We start from the raw sequence: 22,174 nt of genomic DNA, 5'->3' as shown, positions 1-22,174 counted from the left end.
CACACACACACACACACACACTACACGCTATAAGCATCATTTCATCCTTGTTTATTAAATATTAAACAAGGATAAATGATGTTTATAAGCGCTGTGAGAGTAAAACGGAATGCACTCGTATAAATCCAATTCTTAGAATTAATAATTTAATACTTCTCCTTTATTAAAAAATGAAATTTTATTCATTACTCGTTTTAATAATCTCATTATTCTTAATTGCATTCGCGACAATTACAGCTAAGATTCAATAATCAATCATTAATATGTATTCAAATAATAATCGAATAATTAAATTTTTTTTATTATTTTAATTGCACAGGTACACACACAAATTTTACGTACACAGACAAAAATACTGTACATGCAACTGAAATAGTTAATAGTAAGATACCGTGTCAACTCTTGCGAACGAGCGTCGAGAAAACATTTTTTCAACGCTCTAAAGTACAAACGTGTCGTGCAGAAAATCGTAAGGAAAGAGGTGACTATCATACCGCTGCTCGCGTATTATCACTTTACTGATTCTTCGAGAGGGAGAGAGAAAGAGAGAGAGAGACTGAAATCACAAATACTAAAGAACGGCGATAAGAACGATCGGACGCAATCTATTTTCCGCGCTGTTGCGCCAAAAGCGGGTCGCTAAGTTGCGCGCGGAAACCGTAACAAAACATAACAAAAATAATCCCGGTGTGTGCAATAGGAGAATATTTACCATACGAGACAGACATTCGAACGACATTCTTGCACGCTCATTGGACAATATATTTTTTTCAATCTTGGTTGAAATTTGTGCAAGAAATGCAAAAACACTAGGAAAAAAACTGACATTTCGAAGTATATAAATATTAACAGCTATATATTAATCAACTGTCATCCGTATAAACTGTCATCCGTGGAAACTCGAATATTTCATTATTTAACTTTCTGTGGAAATTTAGTAGGTATAAAAAAAATATATCCATCTTCTATTAAAGTACGATATTTTCATTTCAAATAGAAAAAAACCACTGTATTAAAAAATAATACCTACACTAATGGACATACATACTTTAATGAAGATAAAAACTTCATTCTGAATTTTTTATTTCCTATACCGGTTAATTCTTGCTTATTTAAAATTTAATTAATTAATATATGACCAATTATACTCTATTTAAGCTCTTACAGTAAATAAGAGAGTAAATAGTTTGCTCACTTTACTTTTACTGAATAATTTTGAGAAAAAATATGCTGCTACAAATGTGTGTCTTATTTAATATATCAATATAAATAAAATCATGCCACGGCAAAGATATTTTGCAATATCTTTCTGTGCTGCATAAAATTATTTCCAAGCTAGGTTATGCAAATATTCCTTTATACTTTTGAAACAATATAATTAACATAAATTCAATTCATATTCGCGTTTGCTTGTTTAATATATTACATATACGGGAAGTTTATCCGCAACAGGAAGTAATTTCCTTTATTAATGGCTGAATTCAAAGTGGTTTTAAAGGAGCTAATTATAGACATCATTAAGCTGAGTTAATGCTGACAAAATTCCTCCCTGTTTGTTCCGGCTTGGTGTCGATATGAAAATTCTTTAGAAACGCACAAGTCGGTGCTTTTAGGTCGCGGCGTCAAGTTCAATTGAACGACTAATTATTATCGAGAGATGAATTTGACGCGTGCCCGTACTTGCTCGCGTGAGCTCATGCTGGCGTATTTTTCTTCCTTCCGGGACATTCTTTACACTTCTATTTGTAGATAGAAGAAGGAAAAGTATACTGGCAGTTTCGCCGCGTAACTCGTTTCTCCGCAACGCTATACCCTCTCGAGCACGCCGCAAACACGTTTAACGACCATATCGATTGAAACATCGCGAGTATTCTACCGTGCGAAAGAGGGAAAACGGTGAGATCAGAAATGTTTTATCGCACGAGGACTGCGGTCGCATGTATATAAAAAAGAAAAAAAGAAAAGAAATCTATAAGCTTTATATATTTAACATAGTTAAAACACGTACAATTTTCCAGACAGCACGTTACCGCGGTTGTGGTTAAATAAATATTTATCCGTCCTGTATTATAAATATAATATTCATGGATGAGGTGGAAACTGACTTGCGGAAGTAATCTTGTTGAATATGCATCAACTATCTCGTTCCCTCCCCTGTATATATCTTATAACGTAATCATTCGTTTCATAATTCACGAGAAATCTCATGTACAAACAGAAATGTCAATGTCCAATAGGAAAAAAAAAGTTACGTCAATGAACATTTGACACGATGACATTGAAAAGTAACTAGTTTTTAATTAAAATCTCGAATACTGTCTCGAGTTATGCGAGAATACAAAATTAAAGAATAAAAGGAAGGAAATTTACATAAATTATTTGTATGTATATTTTAACACGACGCACGTGATATATTGTCATTCAAGTGTAAGTGCGTAAACGCATTTGCTTTTCAGAAAAGTTATTTTTCCCCGTTTGATAACGACTCTTATCGAGTATAACATTACGTGTAACCGGAAAGGTTCGTTTACACCGTTGCAATTTTGGGGTCATGCAAATAATGTGGTGGCGGAGTCATGCACCGGTGTGCAAATCTCAACTATTTATGCCAAACATGCAGATTGACTTCCACGAATACGTTCTGACCCCTTATTAGGAAATTACCATGATTCGTCCGGTCGCAAAAATACATTACCCTCCAAACAACAGGAATGAGTGTTTTTCGCTTGAAAAATTCCTTCTTGGCTTTTCGTCGACGAAATCCGTTATATCAAAACATTTGTCAGCTTCGCTAATAGAAAGCGACTTTATACGAGACGCGATAAAATCCTCGCTCGCGTTAATCGCCAAATTAATCTGTAAAAACGCCGGACGCGTAAGCGTATTCACACGGAAGATATTAAGTCAGGAAAGAAACCATTTGTATTTGGCCATTACGTACGTGAGTCTGATTTACATGGATGTAATTATGCGCGATCGACAAAATAGGGCAGGCAAATCGTATTACGCAAGTGGCAGTCACCGTAACACGATTTGATACACATGCGGAAATACTAATTGAATTTCTTGATTAGAATATCCCAGTTGTAATCCGTAATATCTGCGGGAAAGTAGAATTCAATTAACGCGATTCCGTTGTAAGCGACGGGTCCGCGAAACGTATTTATGTCGCATGAAACGCGTATCGCACGGTCCCGTTGAGTTAATCTGTCCAATTAATCGAATGTTAAAAATGGAAGAAAAATAAACGCAAACTCCCACCCCTACTGTTGTTATGTTGTATTGTCAATATGCTGTAGTAAAATAATACATTTTCATATATGATAAAACAACATTATTGAAGCCCCTGTATTATTATACCTTGTGCGCTACGCGGGCGTACAAATTATGCCAGTTGCGTGACTATTTCAAACGAACGTCGCCGATAATACGATGACATTCGCAAATCTCGACCGACCACGCAAACGCAGAGACCTCCGTTACGATGGGAACGTCTGTTTCCATTGTACTCGCGAAAACCTAAATTAACAATTCATTTGCCTGGCATAGAGTTGCGAATGCATCGCGATAAGGTGCTTTATTTAAATGTTCAAAGCATATTTTAGAACTACGCCGTTCATATGGTGTCCTAGCAAAAGATACGAGTGTATGCAAATAAACTGATACAATACCCAACTTAAGACGTAAAACTCAAAATTAAAAATGTCAGTCGGATAAGATTTCATACCAATATAAAATATCAAGACTGACGTGTATAATATTTCTTATATTATTATATATATTATACATAGATATACTTACGCTTATGAATATTACATTGTGTTATTTAACAATTTCTAAAAAATCCGTTTTGGAAAAGCAGAGAAAATTCAAATATAAAAAAAAAGACGAATGCCCAGAGAAAATAGTTTTGCTAAAGTACCTATAAAATAGTTCGATACAGATCAGAAAATAATTTATTTGATGAAATCAGAATAACTCTTAAAATAACTATGTAGGACGCTCACTGGTTGCCAGAATATTAAAACTTTTAGCAGCATTGCTCGTCATATTTAATTATTTTGATGTCCCAACAAAAGTATTTTCGGATCTGTCTCAATCTAAATTTTTAAATACTTCAATAAAATCGTTTCTTCTGTGTGCAATTTCATCAGCACGCACGCGGTTGTAATTACACTGCTCTTGACAAGCCATTGTCAAGGCCTTAACTATCAACTTTCCAATGCCGCAGACAAGCCTTTTCGTAACAATTGATAGGATCATAATAATAACAGCCCCGGCGTCAAATTACGTCCATCCGGCGATAGTCGATTAACATAACAGTCTGAGAGACTATGTATTACGTTCTAACATCAACACGATAATTACCATAGGCTGGTGACTTTTCAGCTTTTACACAAACACATAGAGAGCTCTTCCTAGCTTTCTTCGCACTTGTCATTAACTGAACATTGATATACAGACAAAAGAAAAGGAGCTCGCGCGAACGATCCAGCGGGCGATGAATCGGCCGCGATTTATCAGCCAACGTTGGATCTAATCACGAAAAAAGAAAAGTTAATTAGAGTTGCACAGATGCTTCCCTTCCGGCGAATGCAATTATAGACGGTATTTCACCCAAAACCTGTTTTTTCCGCATCACCGCCGGTCGCGGATGCATTTTTCTCGAACCGTAACCGGTTCGCGCTGTATAACGACAGGACTTTAATGACTTTTGTCACTTCGGAATTAGGAGGATCAGCCGGTGCCGTGGTGGCGTCTAGACTGAGCGACATACCCGAATGGAAAGTTTTGTTGCTAGAAGCCGGCCCGGACGAACCACCGGGTGCTCAGGTTCCCAGTATGGTGGGAATGTTTCTGGGTAAGTTTCAATTGGACCCTCCCTGCATATACATAGCGCTGTTGTTCTGTTATCTATACCACGTTCAAACCTCGCGATAAGCGATTAAGGTGTTATTGTAGTTTTTATTTTCATCTTTACTTTATCATTCAACATGACATGCAAGTGAATAGGTATTAGAAATGTAACATACAAAATGGGCGAAAGCTTTTTTCGCCTTTGATTCATTTAAATTCGATCTTTCCCTGTAGAATATTTCCATAAAATAATCTCTTTCATTTTCAATGTTCGTTAATTATGCTATGAAATAAAATTTCGTGTCTGCTTAAAATTCAATAAGAGCTAATACATTATCATTTATTAGCATCTCTGAAGCTTGATTTTAATCAGAGCGCCACGCATTTAATTCAACGATAATTTTATTAAAAGAGAATCGATGTCAAATTAGTTACGATAAAATCTGTAGGGACATAGTGAAACGACTCACCACGTGTATCTGAGATATCGACGGGTATCTGGAATAATGCGAGTAATCATATCGTTTTTATTTAAAACACACGAGTGTTTCGAGCACTTCCGAGAGGAAATTGTTACTGTGCTCATCTGGAATATATATTATTGCGAGTGCTGTTACGATCCGTTGCGGGCTTTACGCATGTTAAAACGATCTGACAATTTTGCCGATAGGAAGTGGCATTGACTGGCAGTATCAAACCACGAACGAGATGAACGCTTGTCTGTTAAACGGCGGATCCTGCAGTTGGCCGCGTGGTAAAAATCTAGGTGGGACGTCCGTTCACAATGGTATGATGTATATGCGAGGCCACGCGAAAGATTTTGACAATTGGGCAGCTAAGGGCAATCACGGATGGAGTTGGCGCGATGTAAGATCCTATAAACCTGTGCCAATAGACCATTTCAAGTATTTTGAATAATTTAAATACAGATGAATTGAAGTGAAAGGCAAAATTGAAGTTATTCAGCATCTGTCTCTTTTTTTAAATTGTAATACTTATCTCAAATGAGACACTATATAGAATAAAAGATACAAACTAACCATTTCACGTCAACGTAATTATTCAGTCATAACTTGTCGAACTAATAAAAAGTATTGTAAAGTACAAGTTACAATATAATTAGCATATGGTATGCTAACCATGATATTACAAGTCTCATAGTTCTGTAAAACGATATTTAGGAAGAGAAAGTTATGCTGGTGTAGTTTTTCAAATATCGATCTTTAAAAGTTCTCAACTCCAGGATATTGAAGAGATCGAACGAGAAATACACTCACAAGAAATAATGGCTGATCTTGTTTAGGTCTTGCCGTATTTCATGTGCTCCGAGAACAACACGGAGATCCATCGAGTTGGTCGCAAGTATCATTCGACCGGTGGTCTGCTAACTGTCGAGCGGTTTCCGTGGAAGCCTGCAATAGCAGACGACATCCTCGCCGCGGCAGCTGAGAGAGGATACCCGATTAGCGAGGACCTGAATGGTGACCAATTTATAGGATTCACTGTTGCTCAAGTCACAAGTAAGGACGGTGTCCGAGTGAGTAGCGCCTCAGCGTTCCTACGACCAATGCGAAAACGACGCAATTTGCACACGTCCTTAAACGCCACTGTCACGAAGATTTTGATATTAAATAACAAAGCCGTTGGAGTACAATTTTATCAAGTTAGTATATGCATTTATATTCTCTTAACTCGGCGATAATGATATTATCCTTTATATTTCATCCTATATTGAAAGCTTATTTGAATATGTATTTAATTTAATTAATAATTATTCTCTTAATATTATCTAAATATAACGTAATATATTAGGAGTTCTGTTAAAATGTTAGAAACTTCATTTAATAGAAAATCACTTCATTATTATTTATTGAATATTATTTAATAATTTAGTCTAATTTAAAGTTCAATTTAATTATGGATATCTAGGTATTCTATTTTAAATTTTTAATATCTATAAATAAAAGAGATGTGTGGGATGAAATTTTAATTCGTCATTTTTCATAAAAATCAAAAGTCACTTATCATAGATTAATAATAATAAGACAGTAAGGCCTATCAAATTATTATAAATATAGATCACATCTGTAAAGCTATTTTTAAGTATCAAATGATTGACAGATATAATTTTTATGGATTCCGGAAATCCTGCTTGTTACGAAATCGCGAGCAAGAGTTTTTTTATCGAAAGTTACAGCGAAACACGCTGCAACTTTTATTAATACGTCACGCTTGAAAAATCTGTATTATGCACGAGTGGGAATTTGCCGAGGGTCTTATTTTATTGTTTCAGCTTATATTAAGATACAACGCTCTAGTAATCATGCGCAGAAGTCGCACAATGCAAAGTCATTTTCACGGATATTAAAAACTTTTGTTTTTATCTCGTTTGCTGAAGTTTTAAGTTTTTCGTGTGCACACCAATAATTACATAATAGTTGATACGACATAATGAAGTCACTTTACATGGGTATAGTAAAAAGATCATTTTTATCTCACTCGCCAAAGCTACAAGTTTTTCATGCGCAAATCAATAATTACATAATAGATAATAGCTCATGCGCAGATTTCGCTTAATAGAGTCACTTTCACGGGTATTAAGAGGATAATTTTTATCTTGTTTGCATTTATAAGTTTTTCATATAAAAATCAATAATCAATGTCTTACTATATTTGACTTGTACACCTTTAGATATTCGAGAATGAATTCTAAAAAGCCATACTAACCTAGTTTAAGTTTGATTTAGTGTTTTCATTAATTAATAATTATACGACGCGTTAAATTCTGTAAAATGTACACGTTGTTGAAACTAAACGAGACATAATATGACGATATCACGCGGCATCGGGTAACTTTGCTTTTTGCCGGAGTAGTTACCGGCACTTAAACGCGAAATCAAGTTCGCGCTCTAAAGCGCGTCGGTGAGTTTGATGATGTGAGTTTCAATGAACGCATCTTCAGGATGGTGAACTTCGAGTTGCCCACGCCACAAAGGAGGTAATCGCCTCCGGTGGTGCCGTAAATTCGCCTCAACTGTTGCTACTCTCCGGAATCGGGCCGAAGGAACATCTGCGGGCGGTGAACGTCACAGTCGTCAAGGATCTTCCAGGTAAGCGATCCATTCATCGTACGTAAGTCATTATGAGTACGATGATGTACCTCTCAGAGAAGATAATAATCCTCCGATAGAATTTAGCGTATTTCATCGATGACACGCGAAAGTTTATTATTCGATTCGTAATTAGCAGTGTTTTCCGTTATCTAGATAAAATTATCTAGATAATTATATAGATGAAGAAATGGCTTTATCTATATAATTATCTAGATAATTTTATCTAGATAACGGAAAACACTGCTAATTACGAATCGAATAATAAAGTTTCGTGCGTCATTGATGAATTAAGCTAAATTCTATCGAAGGATTATTATCTTTATCTAGATTATTAAGAATATAGATTTTTTTTATCTTATCTTAGATAAAATCTTTTTCAAAATTAACTAAGATTGTAAAAGAGTATTGTAAAAAAATTTCTATATAACTTCTTTTATGAAAATTTTTTTATGATATAGATAAAACTGGGATTAGTATGACATCAGTCATAATTCAAAGTGACATTGATATACTTTCATATTTAGAAGATAAATCTAAGGAATTAAATATTCTTGATTTGTATCCACACGTGTGTCAAATAAATTTTTTTTAAATATGACACATTGCCACTATCAGCGCCAGTGAAGCACCTTTTTATTTGTGGACAATAAATGTTAATTCGACGTAGAAACCATTTGTTAGACGAAATGTTCAAAAAACTTTTATTCATAAAAAATAAAAATTAATAAAAATATAAATACATTTTTTGTATCCTAATGCCCAATTTTTTCTCTTCCAGATAAATTGCGGATAACTTTATCCAGGAGATATCTCCATTGTATTCTGGGAGATATCTCTTGAATAAAGTTATCTAGAAGTGAAGAAAATGGACATAAACCGTTTTACTGTCTAATAGTTAGTTAAAAACAAAATTATCTTAAAAATTATCTAGATAAAAATTTTTTTAATTTTATCTTTTATCTAGATTAATGTAAAGTTAATCATCTTATCTAAGATATATTTTTATGTGATTTATCTTATCAATATCTAGATAATTTTTAATTGTCTAAGCGCAACATTGATAATTAGCATTACGACGATGGCATCAAATCTTTCGCTAGGTATAAATTTAACAAAGAGTCAAACAAGAGTCTCGTGCTGTTGAAAGAAAACTAATTAGGCATTGAAGAAAATTAGTTCTTAGATACTTCGGAGCATCTTATTTAAAGTACGACCGAGATTAATTCCCGGATAGATTCAAACGTCTACGTTAATTACGAAAAGCGCAAAGTTTTCGTTCTTATTGAACATAAATGATGGAAACGAACGTCAAGTCGACGCTCGAACGGATCACCGACCGGAATTACGTCAAAGTCGATAATTGCGTTTTTAATCGACTGAACCATTTTGCTCCAGGTGTCGGGGAGAACCTGCATAATCACGTGTCGTACACTTTATCGTGGACCATCAATCAACCGAATCTGTTCGACCTGAACTGGGTGACTGCCGCGGAATATCTCGCCTTCCAAAGAGGACCGATGTCGTCGACTGGTTTATCGCAATTGACCGGGATGTTACCGTCGACCTACGCGGATAAGAATCATCCTGATATCCAGCTCTTTTTCGGTGGCTATCAGGCAGCTTGCGCAATCACCGGTGAACCAGGTTCCACTATGGACAATAACGGTCGCAGAATCAGCATATCGCCGACAATGACACAGCCGCGTAGTAAGGGTAAGCGAACGTAATTAGCCCGAAGTACCCGCCCGTAAAAAATGACTAATTAGATGGTAATTTCAATCAATTTATCATCGATCACCGACCACCATAAATTCCGTCCGTAATTTAACGCGGGAATGATAGGACCGGTTCGTTCGCGACCGTGGTTATCATCGAGAAAATTTCTACAAATTGATTAATCAATGCTTCCACGTTGCATCTCGGTGGTCTGTGAAATTCCGGTGAATTTCGACAGTCAATGTATCGCACATCAATGTAGCGTACCGTTCTGTCACCGATTAACCATTGCCAATAAACGAATTTGGCCGCAGGGAGACTGCGTCTCGCCAGTAACAACCCCCTCGAGAAGCCACTCATTTGGGGCAACTATCTGAACGATACTATGGATGTGAACATCCTCGTGGAAGGCATCCAGATTGCGTTGTCCCTCGCCAATACCAGTGCCATGGCCAAGTATAATATGACTTTGAATAACCAACTGTTGTCCAATTGCTCCCGGTATCCTTATCTGAGCAAACAGTATTGGGCCTGCGCCGTGCGCCAGGATACTGGCCCGGAAAATCATCAAGCGGGTTCCTGCAAGATGGGTCTACCTAATGATCCCATGGCCGTAGTCGACAATCGATTGAGGGTATATGGCATCAGAAACCTCCGGGTGGCCGACACGTCCATTATGCCAGAGGTAGGTATTTTCTGTAATCGCGGGAATATCGCGAGTGTTGATGCATTTTTCCTTCTATTTTTGCTTTTACTGCACTTACTGAACACCAAATGGTTCTATCATTAGCAAAGATCGGGAGATACTCGAATTTTTTCGTTACGAAGATTCTTTTTTAAGATTAACGTGCTATTATCGTTCGAATTATGCGTTCGTCATTAAGTTTTTAATCATTCGTTGGGATTCCTCATTACGTAAAGCCTATTTTAGAGACTCTATAATTTGTGTTAGAATTTAAGATAGTATTTTATTTCAATCTTATGCGGCGTATAATACGAGAGATAATTGAAGAATCCAAATATGTATAAATATAAATCATATATGTATACGTACATTAAAATATACAGCATAAAAATAAAATGCACTAGATTATTATTCTAAAATCTTATATGAATTATAAATTATTTAAAGTTAGATTAACGAATTTATAAGCTTTTCGTTTATGTACGTTATTCATTTTTAGCTCTAATTTAATCTTTTAATATATAATGTCTTCGAAATTTTGTTTAATATATTTATAAAACTCTGTGAAAGCTCATTTTACAATATTTTTATGATCTAATTGACGTGAAAATTAAAAGAAGAAATATAGAACAATGATTTCTTTTTAAGGTAACGTCCAGCAACACGGCAGCCCCGGCCATGATGATCGGCGAAAGGGCGGCAGCGTTCATCAAGTCCGATTGGGGTGTTACCGGTACACAATGGTACGGGAAAGACAAAGAACCTTGCCCCATAGGGAAAAACGATCATCCTTGGATGCATCATTAGTCACCAGCAATTTACCATGTTTCCTAGTTCACGCACGACGATCGACAGTACGCTGGACCTGTTACTTTGGGGGATCAAGTACATCGACTGGGATCAGGCTATATGGTAGCCCGGGTTCTTCCCGATCTATCTAGTCGCTTATTGCATCCATCAATGCGTATTCCGCAGCCTACAAAAAGTCGGCGAGAACGCGACCAAAGGCAAGGACTTTCTGGAAGATCCCCGTAGGCTGCGATTTCCTTTCTCTTCGGTATGATCGAGCGATCGAGCTGGACTTACATCCCGCTCGATAGCGCGAGCGCTACGTCAGAACTCAACATTATATTGCAACGTGCAATTATTGTTACTAACGCAGTGAGTACGACTGATGACGAGTCGTCGTCTCGCTGTACCGCCATGTCTTAATTTCCAGTTAGGAATTTCCTAAGATTGTGTCTCATAGCATTGCAGCTAGTCGAGAGATCTGCCATCAATCAATTAGCTGCGACATAACGAGCATAAATACTCGTATAACTTACGAGTATTGTTACTATTATAATATTATTAATTCCGTAAACAAGCTACAATTTCCTGTTGTTATATTATCCAGCGAGAAATGAGTCATCGAATTGATGTCGGATCGATATCGATACGATGATTTCAACACTAATTTGACGTCAATTCGACGTCAATTGACAATCATTTCTTGTTGGGTAATTAACAATTTATTCATAAAGAATAAAATAGACTGTATGTTTCTTAAAACTATATATAACAAAAAGATATGTATTAAATATAGAAAATAAATCATCTGAAAGATAAGTAAAAATTAAAAATTGTATTGTTTTTATGCTCAAAAAGTATTCGAATAGTCGAGAAATTTAATTTCTAAAATCAGGAATACATACGAAACTCGTTTATTTATGTTAGAACAGAATGTATTCATTGTATAAAATTACTAATTAATGTTTATTTTCTCTACAAATAAGTCTTTTTTATAACAAATTTCCTTGTACGAATACTTTTTGCTATCACTGTACATAGCTTCCAATATGTAGTTGTAATAGCATGTAATAGATACCATCATGGATGTCCTATTGAAATGATAACCAAAGACAGATTCTGGTACCTGGTACACCAACCGCCAAAAAACATAGTAATTAATTATTAACAAAAAATATGTAAAAAAAACAAAATGGATTATAAATATGGATAGTTCGGCCACTCTCGAATCGTCCGAGTGTAAATCAAAATATTGTAAATAAACAAGATTGCATAGTAGCACAGACTAAATATAGAATAACCGCTTGCTTCCAATCGATCCTTTGATATTATTGTGAATTGCGTATATGTGTCGTAAATAAATGCAATAATTGCAATTAAATGTAATAATTATAAATAAATGCAATAATCAAAGTTTTAAAAATAAAATAGTTGCTTGTTATAACAACTAAATATTGATTGAAATTAATCCGCTTGTATAATATAAAGCAATTTGATAAAAATTTTAAACAATCAATAAATTAACGCTTACAAAACTTTCGTGTGCAATACACAAGCTTTTACTCTAACTTCCGGAATGCAAATGGGTTCAGCGGAAACACAGGTCATAATAGCTCGTATCTATTTTTATTTGCGCTATTTTAGTGACAGACTATTCGTCATTTTTTTAAAATGATAGCACGTGCGGTGATTTACAAGTGTGACAAGTAGGGGTTATAACAAGCCTCGTTATTATCGTTTTTATGTTATGTGCGTTGAGCACTTAATCACAGCGAGACATTTCACGGTACGTGCACGTGTGCATATGTATATATGCGAAATGGGTATATAACAAAGCGACAACAAAACGGATGCCGCAATCAGGTAGTAAAAGCCGAGCACGACGGACAATACTCCTTGCGACGATCTTATTCAGGGAAAATGGTACGTTGCTATTCTACGGATATATCGCTTGTCAATTGTATTAGGTGTAAAGGAAAAAAACATTTTTAAAAAGTTAATAATAAAAAAAATAGAAATACTGTAAAAAAACAAATTCAGGTTTAAAATTTTTTAATTTTTAACTCAAAGTTTCGACACAATAGTAAAAATATCAAATAATAGTAAGAATAATAGTACGAATAATACGAATAATAGTAAGAATAATAGTATATCAAATAATTCCTTCCCTAAAATTTTTTATATTTTGAAAAATTGAAACAGGCAACGAGTATATTCGAATAAAATAATATTTGTTTAACGTAATAAATTTCTCCAATTAGAATTTTATAGAATTCAACAAAGTTAATCGAAAAAATTATATGCAACACTTAATATTAAATCCTCGTAGATTATTACAGTTATTCGTAATTTGATTGCGAGAGTAAAGTGATTTCACAACAGTAATGACCGTGATATTCACAAAATAATGGAGCGTCGTTCTACGGTTTATACGATGCATAAACTCGAGATCAACATTCTTAAGTGCCGCAATATATTTAGTCGTGCAAACTATACGTTATATGGTATTATAGAACATGTACTCGCTGGACTACGATGTGCCGGAAGCACCATGTTCGCCGCCCTTCCCCGTAAATGGACTCTCATTGACCGATGTCTGCAACGGCAATTCTGCCACTTTGTTTCTGTCTATGATAAACATGTTAGCTGCCTACAGCCCAATAATTAACGGAATGTGCGAGCGAATCACGCCTATCAAGAAGCCGCAATTTATTTACGACTTCATTGTCGTTGGAGGTAAGATAATCAATTTACTCATGACACATAATGGGCTCTTAAAATCCATCTGTCTACACTGAGAAAAAAAATTTGTTCAACTAACTAAACACATTTAGTTGTTTGCAGATTTGATTAATTCAACAAATTTTATTTAATTGAACCTTAATCTGCTTAACAAGCTGTTCAATGTTAAACAGACTACGGTTAAATTCGATTAAATAAAATTTGTTGAATTAACCAAATCTGCAAATAACTAAATGTGTTCAGTTAGTTGAATAAATTTTTTTTCTCAGTGTAGCAATCTAACGAATCGTTTCGCGAAATTATGTTCAGTGAACGTAAAAACTTAATATTCATCCCTAAATCGTATTATTTAAAATCAACATTAAGATTTATTTGTAAATGATTTTGTATGTTGAAAAGATATTAGTTCATGGCTAAACTAATATCTATTCAATCTTGTGTTTTTAATTCAGGTGGTGCAGCCGGATCAGTCGTGGCCGCTAGACTGAGCGAAATTAAGAACTGGAACGTGCTTCTCGTAGAAGCCGGACCAGACGAGTTACCTGGCATGCAAATACCTAGCAACCTTCAACTCTATCTCAGTAATACATCTTGATTTCTTCATAGCCGCTAATATTAGTAATTGTTTGCGATTAATTTTAATCGTGCAATATTACAGGCACCGAACTGGATTGGAATTATAAAACAACGAATGAATCGTACGCGTGCTTGAGGTACAACGGCAGTTGCAGCTGGCCAAGGGGTAAAAACCTCGGAGGATGCTCTTCCCATCATGGTATGATGTATCATCGAGGCCACGCGAAAGATTATGACAGATGGGTGGAAATGGGAAACGCGGGATGGTCGTGGAAAGACGTATGGAGAAAATATTACTAATAAAATCTTGATGATATCACATAAATCATTATTAATTTTTGTATATTAGGTGCTGCCGTACTTCTTTAAATCGGAAGACAATAAAGAAATTGGAAGGGTCAGGGCAGAAGATCACGCTACTGAAGGTCCAATAACAGTTGAAAGGTGCAAATGTCAATTTTCCTAAGTTCATGGCACGCAGAAAAACATTAAGATCGCAATTTGTTCCGCAGAATTTTACTCTGAAAAAAGACACAAATGACTTCGAATCGTTTTTTTATTTTAAATGACGTAAACAATCGTGACAACGATAAAAAGAGTGTAAGAATTAAAGTAATATAAAGGCTTTGGCACACAAAAAACACTTGGCACTTAAACAGTAAGCGAATCACGGTAGAAAACAAGTAATAACGTAAACAGGAAATCCAAAATGTTGATTTGCTTACTGCTTAAGTTCTTTTTGTGTGTCATAGCCTTTATACTACTTTAATTTTCACACCCTTTGTCTTTCTCTCTCTCTTGCGCGCGCGCGCGCTACACAACTGTTTACGTCATTTAAAATGAAAAACAATCTGAAGATATCCGTTTTTTTTTTTCCAAAGTAATAATTCAGCGGAATAAATTGTGATTGCCGTGCGATTACCGTAAAATCTTTTGATGTCTGTTATATAATTAGTTATTCTTTGAAAATTAATTTTATCATCAAGGAATATTTCAACGCATTTATCTCTATCTATCGCAATTAGCGTAGCTGATCCGGATTCATTAAACAGGATCTGTGCATTGAGACGTAAAGCGTGTCTCTGACGTAATCCCCATAGTTTCCCCGCCGATTTAATTGATCTACACGTACGAATTAAACTCGCTGATTACTTTCATTAATAGATTCCCCTGGCAGCCGCAATTCGCTTGGGATATATTGACGGCTGCAGAGGAGACAGGTTTAGGAGTCAGCGAGGACTTAGTAGGCCAGAATATCACGGGTTTTACCGTGGCACAAACAATCAGCAGAAATGGCGTCAGACTTAGTACCGCCAGAGCTTATCTATGGCCACACAGAAATCGTAAAAATTTGCACGTGGCTCTAAACGCGACCGTGACGAAAGTCAATACGATGAAAAGTTTAACAAAAGTAAAAACCGTAGGAATCACTTTCATTATGGTGAGTCAACACCTCATATTTCTTGGGCTTTTACGGACGCAATTTCGCAATTGCATCTTCATGAATAAACGATGATTTGTCCCGAGTCACATGGCTTGATGGACGATTTACAATTTGTAGAACGGCCGGCAATACAACGTAATAGCGAAAAAGGAAGTGATTCTTACGGCTGGCACTATAAATTCGCCTCAGCTTTTGCTCCTATCGGGTATCGGGCCGAAGGGACATCTAAACTCCGTGGGGATTCGCACAGTCGTCGATCTGCCGGGAGTCGGTGAAAATCTTCACAACCACGCATCGTACGGCGTGGACTTCAGTCTCAATGAGACGCACATAAATGAACTAAATATGGAGAATGCCGATACATATTTATTCAATCAAACCGGCCCATTATCGTCTACGGGATTGGCTCAAGTCACTGGCATATTAGCATCCAATTACACTACCGCTGATGATCCAGATATTCAGTTCTTCTTCTCCGGCTATCAAGCCATTTGCAACACGGATGGTAGAATTGAGGATTTGAAAATGTACGATAACAAACAAACTGTTAGGTTTATCGCCGTAAATATTCAAACGTTAAGTAGAGGTAAGTCAATAAGCATGTAACTCAGCTTTTGCTCTAAATAGCACAATATTAGCATAAAAATACTGACAATGTAGATAGCTATGCATGGCAACATGGTGAACGAGATTATAAAACTATACTTTCAACTTTTCCTATCAGTATTCTTCACCGAAATTATTTCAATATATTTTTTATTTGCAATCGCATTAGAAGAAAATCGATATAATTGCATTCTAGTTATATAAGTAATTATAATTAAAATAGAAAGTATCAATAAATTAAATAAAATTAGAAAATTGTATTATTTTCTGTAAAGAATGAAAATTCTTACTGCCGCAATAAACAAATTTCACTGATAAATTCTAGGTCGACTAATGCTGGCCTCAAAAAATCCTTTAAGTCCTCCGATCATCTGGAGCAATGATTTAGCGCATCCGCAAGATCGATCGATTATTTATCAGGGTATTCAGTATATCTTCAAACTATCACAAGCAAAAACGATGAAAAAGTACAATCTAAAGATGATCGATGCAACTATCCCAGAATGCGAACAGTATAAAAAAAATGGAGAAATGAATTATGCGTATTGGGATTGCAAATTCCGATACGACACCAGGCCTGAAAACCATCAGGCCGGTACTTGCAAAATGGGTTCCTCTTCGGATCCCATGGCTGTCGTTAATCCAGCTCTCAAAGTTCATGGCATAGATGGTTTAAGAGTGGCCGATGCCTCCGTTATGCCACGGGTAAATAAACAAATCTCGACATTTTAAAAACATGGTCAATTAAAATATAATCATATCATAAACTTTTTTCTTATTAGCTCTAAAAACTAATTTAACTCGATAGATAAATAATTTTTATGAAATTTATATACAATATCCTAGAAAAAAAATTCAATTAATATCTCTATCTCTTGTATGTAATCAATATTAATTCCTTTTCATTTCTTAGATGATTTCCGGTAATCCTGTTGCCTCGATCAATATGATCGGTGAGAGAGTCGCTGATTTCATCAAGAACGATTACAAAGTGATCAACAATTAAATAAAGAAGATTATGAAAACTGCTTTTTAATACCAAAGAATTAGATGTAAAATTAGTTTTTATTTCCACTTTTATGTTTTTTGTAAGCATAACATAACCTTTGTGAAGTTTAATAAGAATATACATGTTTACACAGAGCTCTGTTTTTCCCTGTACCTTGTCAGTCGTTGCGTTTACGTTTATACTAACTTTGGATAACAGTTGCAACAATAAAAATAAGATGGAAATTTATGAATGAATAGTTTTGTTTTACAGAATTTACTTTTAACAGAATTTACTTTTTACAGAATTTAATGCTGTCATAATAACGAAGCCAGGTTGAATTATAACCACTGTGACAAGTTAATTTAAAGCATTTCATAAAATAGTACATGTTGGTGTAGATCATATAACTTGTTTATACAGCTTAAACTTGAATTATTCATGCCATAGTTATTTCTACATTAAATATTAGAATACGGAATTTCGAGTTGATCTTAACTGCCCAGAAATAAACTACCTAAATAATTAAGTTAAATCAGATTCCATTCGACCGAGTTGCGTGCTATTCAGGTTAGTAAAACAATTGGAAATTATCACTTAATTTAACCGTTGACAAAATCGAAGTTATTTCGCTCGTCTTCGCAGACAACTATGGCACCGCGAAAGAATACGTCCTAGAAATCTCAAAGGATCCACTTACGATATCTTACGTCTCAATTATTAAGATAGAAAGGGGATAAAACGAGGGAATGCACCTTGGAAGAGGTCACGACGCGAGCGGTGGAATAGAGCAGTACGGACGGGTGCCCGTTAGGACTCAGAGAAGCTGGAAACCTGGAGAGAGCTGGGCACTCGACCTCCTTAGACTCGCGTGCTTACACGAGAGCGATTTCGCAACCCTTCGCTTGACCTCAGTAGCTATTCACCCACCTGAACCTTCCGAGATCGAATACGCTTGTCCGCTCGGAAGATCTATCTATATAATTGGGCTGCTATTCAGAACAGATAATTGACCAATTCGAATATCAAAAACTCCCCTGCATCACCAAATTATGTTAATACAATTATCCTGAAACTCCTAAGTAAAAGAACTCGCCTCGAATGTACATTTTAAGAGCGCCAAAAATATTTTTATATTTGCAAGAAATGACATACGAGCTCCTACTGCTAACTAAACTAATGTAACGCTTTAGCAGTGGCTACTTTAGCCAATTTTCTATTCCGATAATATAAATTGCCATTATTCGTAGCCGTTCACCTATATTTTGTCTATTCTTTGAATTGCTGAACCTATTGTGCACATTATTTATACGAGTTCTACATGCTGTGAATTGCTATTATAAGGAGTGTCCTTGAATTTCATTTCAACACGTCGAGAACGTGCTCGCGCCTTCGACGAGAGAATGTCAGATTAGGTCACTCGAACGCATCCGGAATAGCACACGTTCGTATCTGATATGGAACACGAGATGTAGCGCAAATGACAATGCACTAATACCTTCACGGTATTATTTCTTACGAAATCTTCGTCTGAGAAAGGCGAAATAATGCCTCTACGATTCTATGTTCCGATAGAACATTACGAGCGCTCAAAGCGACTGTGAGTCGCGTAAAATCCGCTGGAAAATTGAATAATTGGAGCTATCGTTAACTTCCGTTAAATCGACCAGTTTGCGAAGTTTGAATTGTTGCCATCGATCAACGTAATGTAGCAGGATATATCGCAAAGAATTAATCCAAGTCAAAGCATTTTTGAAGTAATCGTAGCCAATCGACATGAACTAAATTCGTTTTCATAATGTATGTTACCTAAAAATTTATAATTTATACTTATAATCTAAAGATTAAATCTATAATATAATTATCTAGAGATTTATCGATGAAATTAGTTCATGAGTTCTTGGTAACTTTTAATCTTTAAGTAACCATATATTGTGAAAATAGATTTAAGAGTAACATAATATCATGTTATACTTTCACACTCAATAATATAAATGTAATATTAGTAGATAACAAATAATATTACATAACAGTTACATTGTTTTTTTGAAATTCTTTGGAGTAGAATCTCACTTTAAAGACTGAATAAAGACTGAAAATTAGGTCAGTCTGGAAAGTCTTGAAAAAAGCCTAATTTTCAATTTTCAAAATTGAAATTTCACTCTTCAGATAATTTATTCTCAAAATTTTATTGAGTTAAGTACAAAATTATAACATTGATGTTATCAGTTATATTACTTTTAGTTGGCATCAACTATACCTATGGGGAGGGGGGGGCAAATGCTTTCTTAAATTCCACATTCGTCCGAATATCGCGTAATTTTATGTAATAAATCGCACGGAATCTATGTTCGACCTATCCACATTCCACGCCTGTTGTCAATGGTTGTCAGTTTCGACGTGGGAGAATATCACCCGGACGCCATCAAAATTCTGAGACATTCGCAAGAAGTCTTCCGACTTCAACATACTTCCGTCGTGCATTCTCGTCATCTCACATGAAACGAAGCAGGAGTTCGTTCGAGGAACTCAACGAGAGAGTTTATCTACTGCACTCGTGCCGACCGATGCTCGCGAGAAAAGATCCCAATGAGATGTACGACGAGGAAGAGAAAAGGATGTTTGACTATTCATGTTTCAACGGACGCTTGAGAGACACTGACGGATGCGACAGCAGCGTGTAGACACCGTTACACACACAAGTCGACAAGTCCGCGAGCAGATGATGAGATAAACAAATTATAAATAAAACATCGAACACCCTCCAGCCTCCATGCGAGCCGAAAGAGCACGTAGGTAGCTAGGCGCGTCGCTATACATCCGCGCACGTAACTGTACCGTCCACGCCATCTCGTCCTCTTCGTCCTCATCGTCGTCGCACTCGTTGTCGTTGTGCCAGGACCGTAACGACTGCTTTGAATTTCATGAGGGTGCGAATGAATTCATGGTAGGATGGCGGCGGATGGCGGTTGGCCCCGGAGACTCGCCGACTTCAAACGCCTCCCAGTGACCTCCCGAGCGCGAGAGCCACGCGCTTCACAAAAGTAGAGGAAGCAATTCTCGTAATACTAACTGCCGCTCGTTTTATGCCACGTATAATTCCTTAGGCCGATGACTTCTGGCCTCGCGAAGTCACGAGCGATTTTTCAGGGTCTCCATAAACGTCACTGCATCCTTGGGTCGTTCTAATATACATAACGTAAAAAACGAAAAAGGTAATATAGCGAAATACATTTTCGACATCGAATATCTTGATAATCTTCTTTATTAAATAACTTTATTAAATAAATCATGAATCAATACCTGTTTTCAAGATTCCAGTCGTGAAACCGTAGACAGAAATTGCGTAATGTATTTATGGAGACACTTAAGAGGACGGTACGAAACTGTAGCCCATTATGAGGTAAAGCCTTTATGAATTATGTAATCCATTAAATTGCGAAATATCGGACTGATAAAGCAGGTGCGGTCACGGGTATTTCCGAAAATTATGCCCCAATTCCTCCACGAGGCGAATCCGATTATACCGGGTGAGCCCTTCGCGCCCAGCGTAATGAAATCGCCGTTGCCTCGTTAGATAATAACACCGGTCGCTTTGACGACGAAATTTATAATTCCTCGCGCCTTTAATGCGGTATTAGCGTAGACTAAAATTACGCAAGGCCCAGATATAGCAAGATGACAAACAAATAACTACTAATCTCGATGTTTAACATTTTTCTTCTAATCAAAACATAAGGATGTGCGAACTAACGTCTAAACGTTTAACGTCTAAAAATCGTTTCTGAACATCCGTCATTGAAAGTAAAAGTAAAAATTCTTGATGCATTCTGAACTTAAATTTATTCTAAAAGCTGTCAGTTTGCAAGTCAACATTTTATCCCTCCACTATATTGGTTATCGGTTCTCGATTACATAATTAGACATCGGATTCTTATGTATATATAATTGTATATTTTTTTGGAAAGCAGATTGGAAAATAAGACCAAAATAGAAATTTGTTTTATTGAAAAAAATTCTAAAAATGCATGTTTATTTGTGCATACTATGTATATTTTGTGTATATATTCACGTTTGGTCTGTATAAAAAATCCGATATATAACAGCCAACTCATAACAGTCTTTTAACAAACGATCTGCGAATCAAAGCGCCGAATCGAATATTTTCGATACTAACTTCGACATTAGTTGTTTAACGCTCTATTGTTCGGGTAATGACCAAGATAAGATTCTCAACCATCCGCGGATACTCGTTGTAACAAAGTTAGCAGACAAACGAATGGAATCGTTAATATTTGATCTCACAGATTATCCGACAAATCCAGGGTATAGTTCGCTGTGTCGACAAAGTGAGAAATGAAAGGGAACCAATCGCATCTCACGTCCTAAGCACATAGGCTTAGGACGCGTGGCTCAACATACTGCCGTACTGGGTAAAATATTTTGCCGACTGCCTCGTTATTTATCCTGCCGGAGAAAGTTGTTGATGTCGTCGGTAGTCGTCGTAATAAATGTCCCACCCCCGAGAGCGGACTTGACACATGCGGGGGGAAAAGAGCGTTGTTACACAAGTTGGCCCGTCGTCGGAACGGGCCGGTTTTGCCCTACTTTTTGCGCGGCATGCAGCCGTGATCGTGTCGGGGACAATGTACAAAGCG

The 22,174-nt window shown here is 36.2% G+C and overlaps 2 protein-coding genes across 2 annotated transcripts in view; both read left to right on the top strand.

Annotated features, from left to right (window-relative positions):
* LOC108729411 (glucose dehydrogenase [FAD, quinone]) overlaps positions 1-11,750 on the top strand; it is a 28,284-nt gene extending 16,534 nt beyond the window's left edge. The window contains exons 3-10 of the mRNA XM_018458522.1: positions 4,733-4,861; positions 5,528-5,724; positions 6,161-6,520; positions 7,820-7,967; positions 9,366-9,683; positions 10,001-10,371; positions 11,020-11,114; positions 11,206-11,750. Of these exons, the coding sequence (XP_018314024.1) occupies positions 4,733-4,861; positions 5,528-5,724; positions 6,161-6,520; positions 7,820-7,967; positions 9,366-9,683; positions 10,001-10,371; positions 11,020-11,114; positions 11,206-11,287 (1,700 nt within the window). The 3' untranslated portion in view covers positions 11,288-11,750. The remainder of the gene's footprint in view (positions 1-4,732; positions 4,862-5,527; positions 5,725-6,160; positions 6,521-7,819; positions 7,968-9,365; positions 9,684-10,000; positions 10,372-11,019; positions 11,115-11,205) is intronic.
* A 930-nt stretch (positions 11,751-12,680) lies between these two features.
* LOC108729410 (glucose dehydrogenase [FAD, quinone]) lies at positions 12,681-17,662 on the top strand. The gene is made up of 9 exons (XM_018458521.1): positions 12,681-13,083; positions 13,674-13,896; positions 14,355-14,483; positions 14,561-14,757; positions 14,828-14,922; positions 15,643-15,919; positions 16,040-16,508; positions 16,854-17,233; positions 17,442-17,662. The coding sequence occupies exons 1-9, from the start codon at positions 12,973-12,975 to the stop codon at positions 17,532-17,534; spliced, it is 1,974 nt and encodes a 657-aa protein (XP_018314023.1). The 5' UTR covers positions 12,681-12,972; the 3' UTR covers positions 17,535-17,662.
* Positions 17,663-22,174: the final 4,512 nt, after the last annotated feature.

This window comes from Mycetomoellerius zeteki, unplaced genomic scaffold, assembly GCF_001594055.1.
Source record: "Mycetomoellerius zeteki isolate Tzet28-1 unplaced genomic scaffold, Tzet1.0 scaffold73, whole genome shotgun sequence".
In the NCBI taxonomy this organism is placed as follows: domain Eukaryota; kingdom Metazoa; phylum Arthropoda; class Insecta; order Hymenoptera; family Formicidae; genus Mycetomoellerius; species Mycetomoellerius zeteki.
This window is presented reverse-complemented; position numbering and strand designations above follow the sequence as displayed.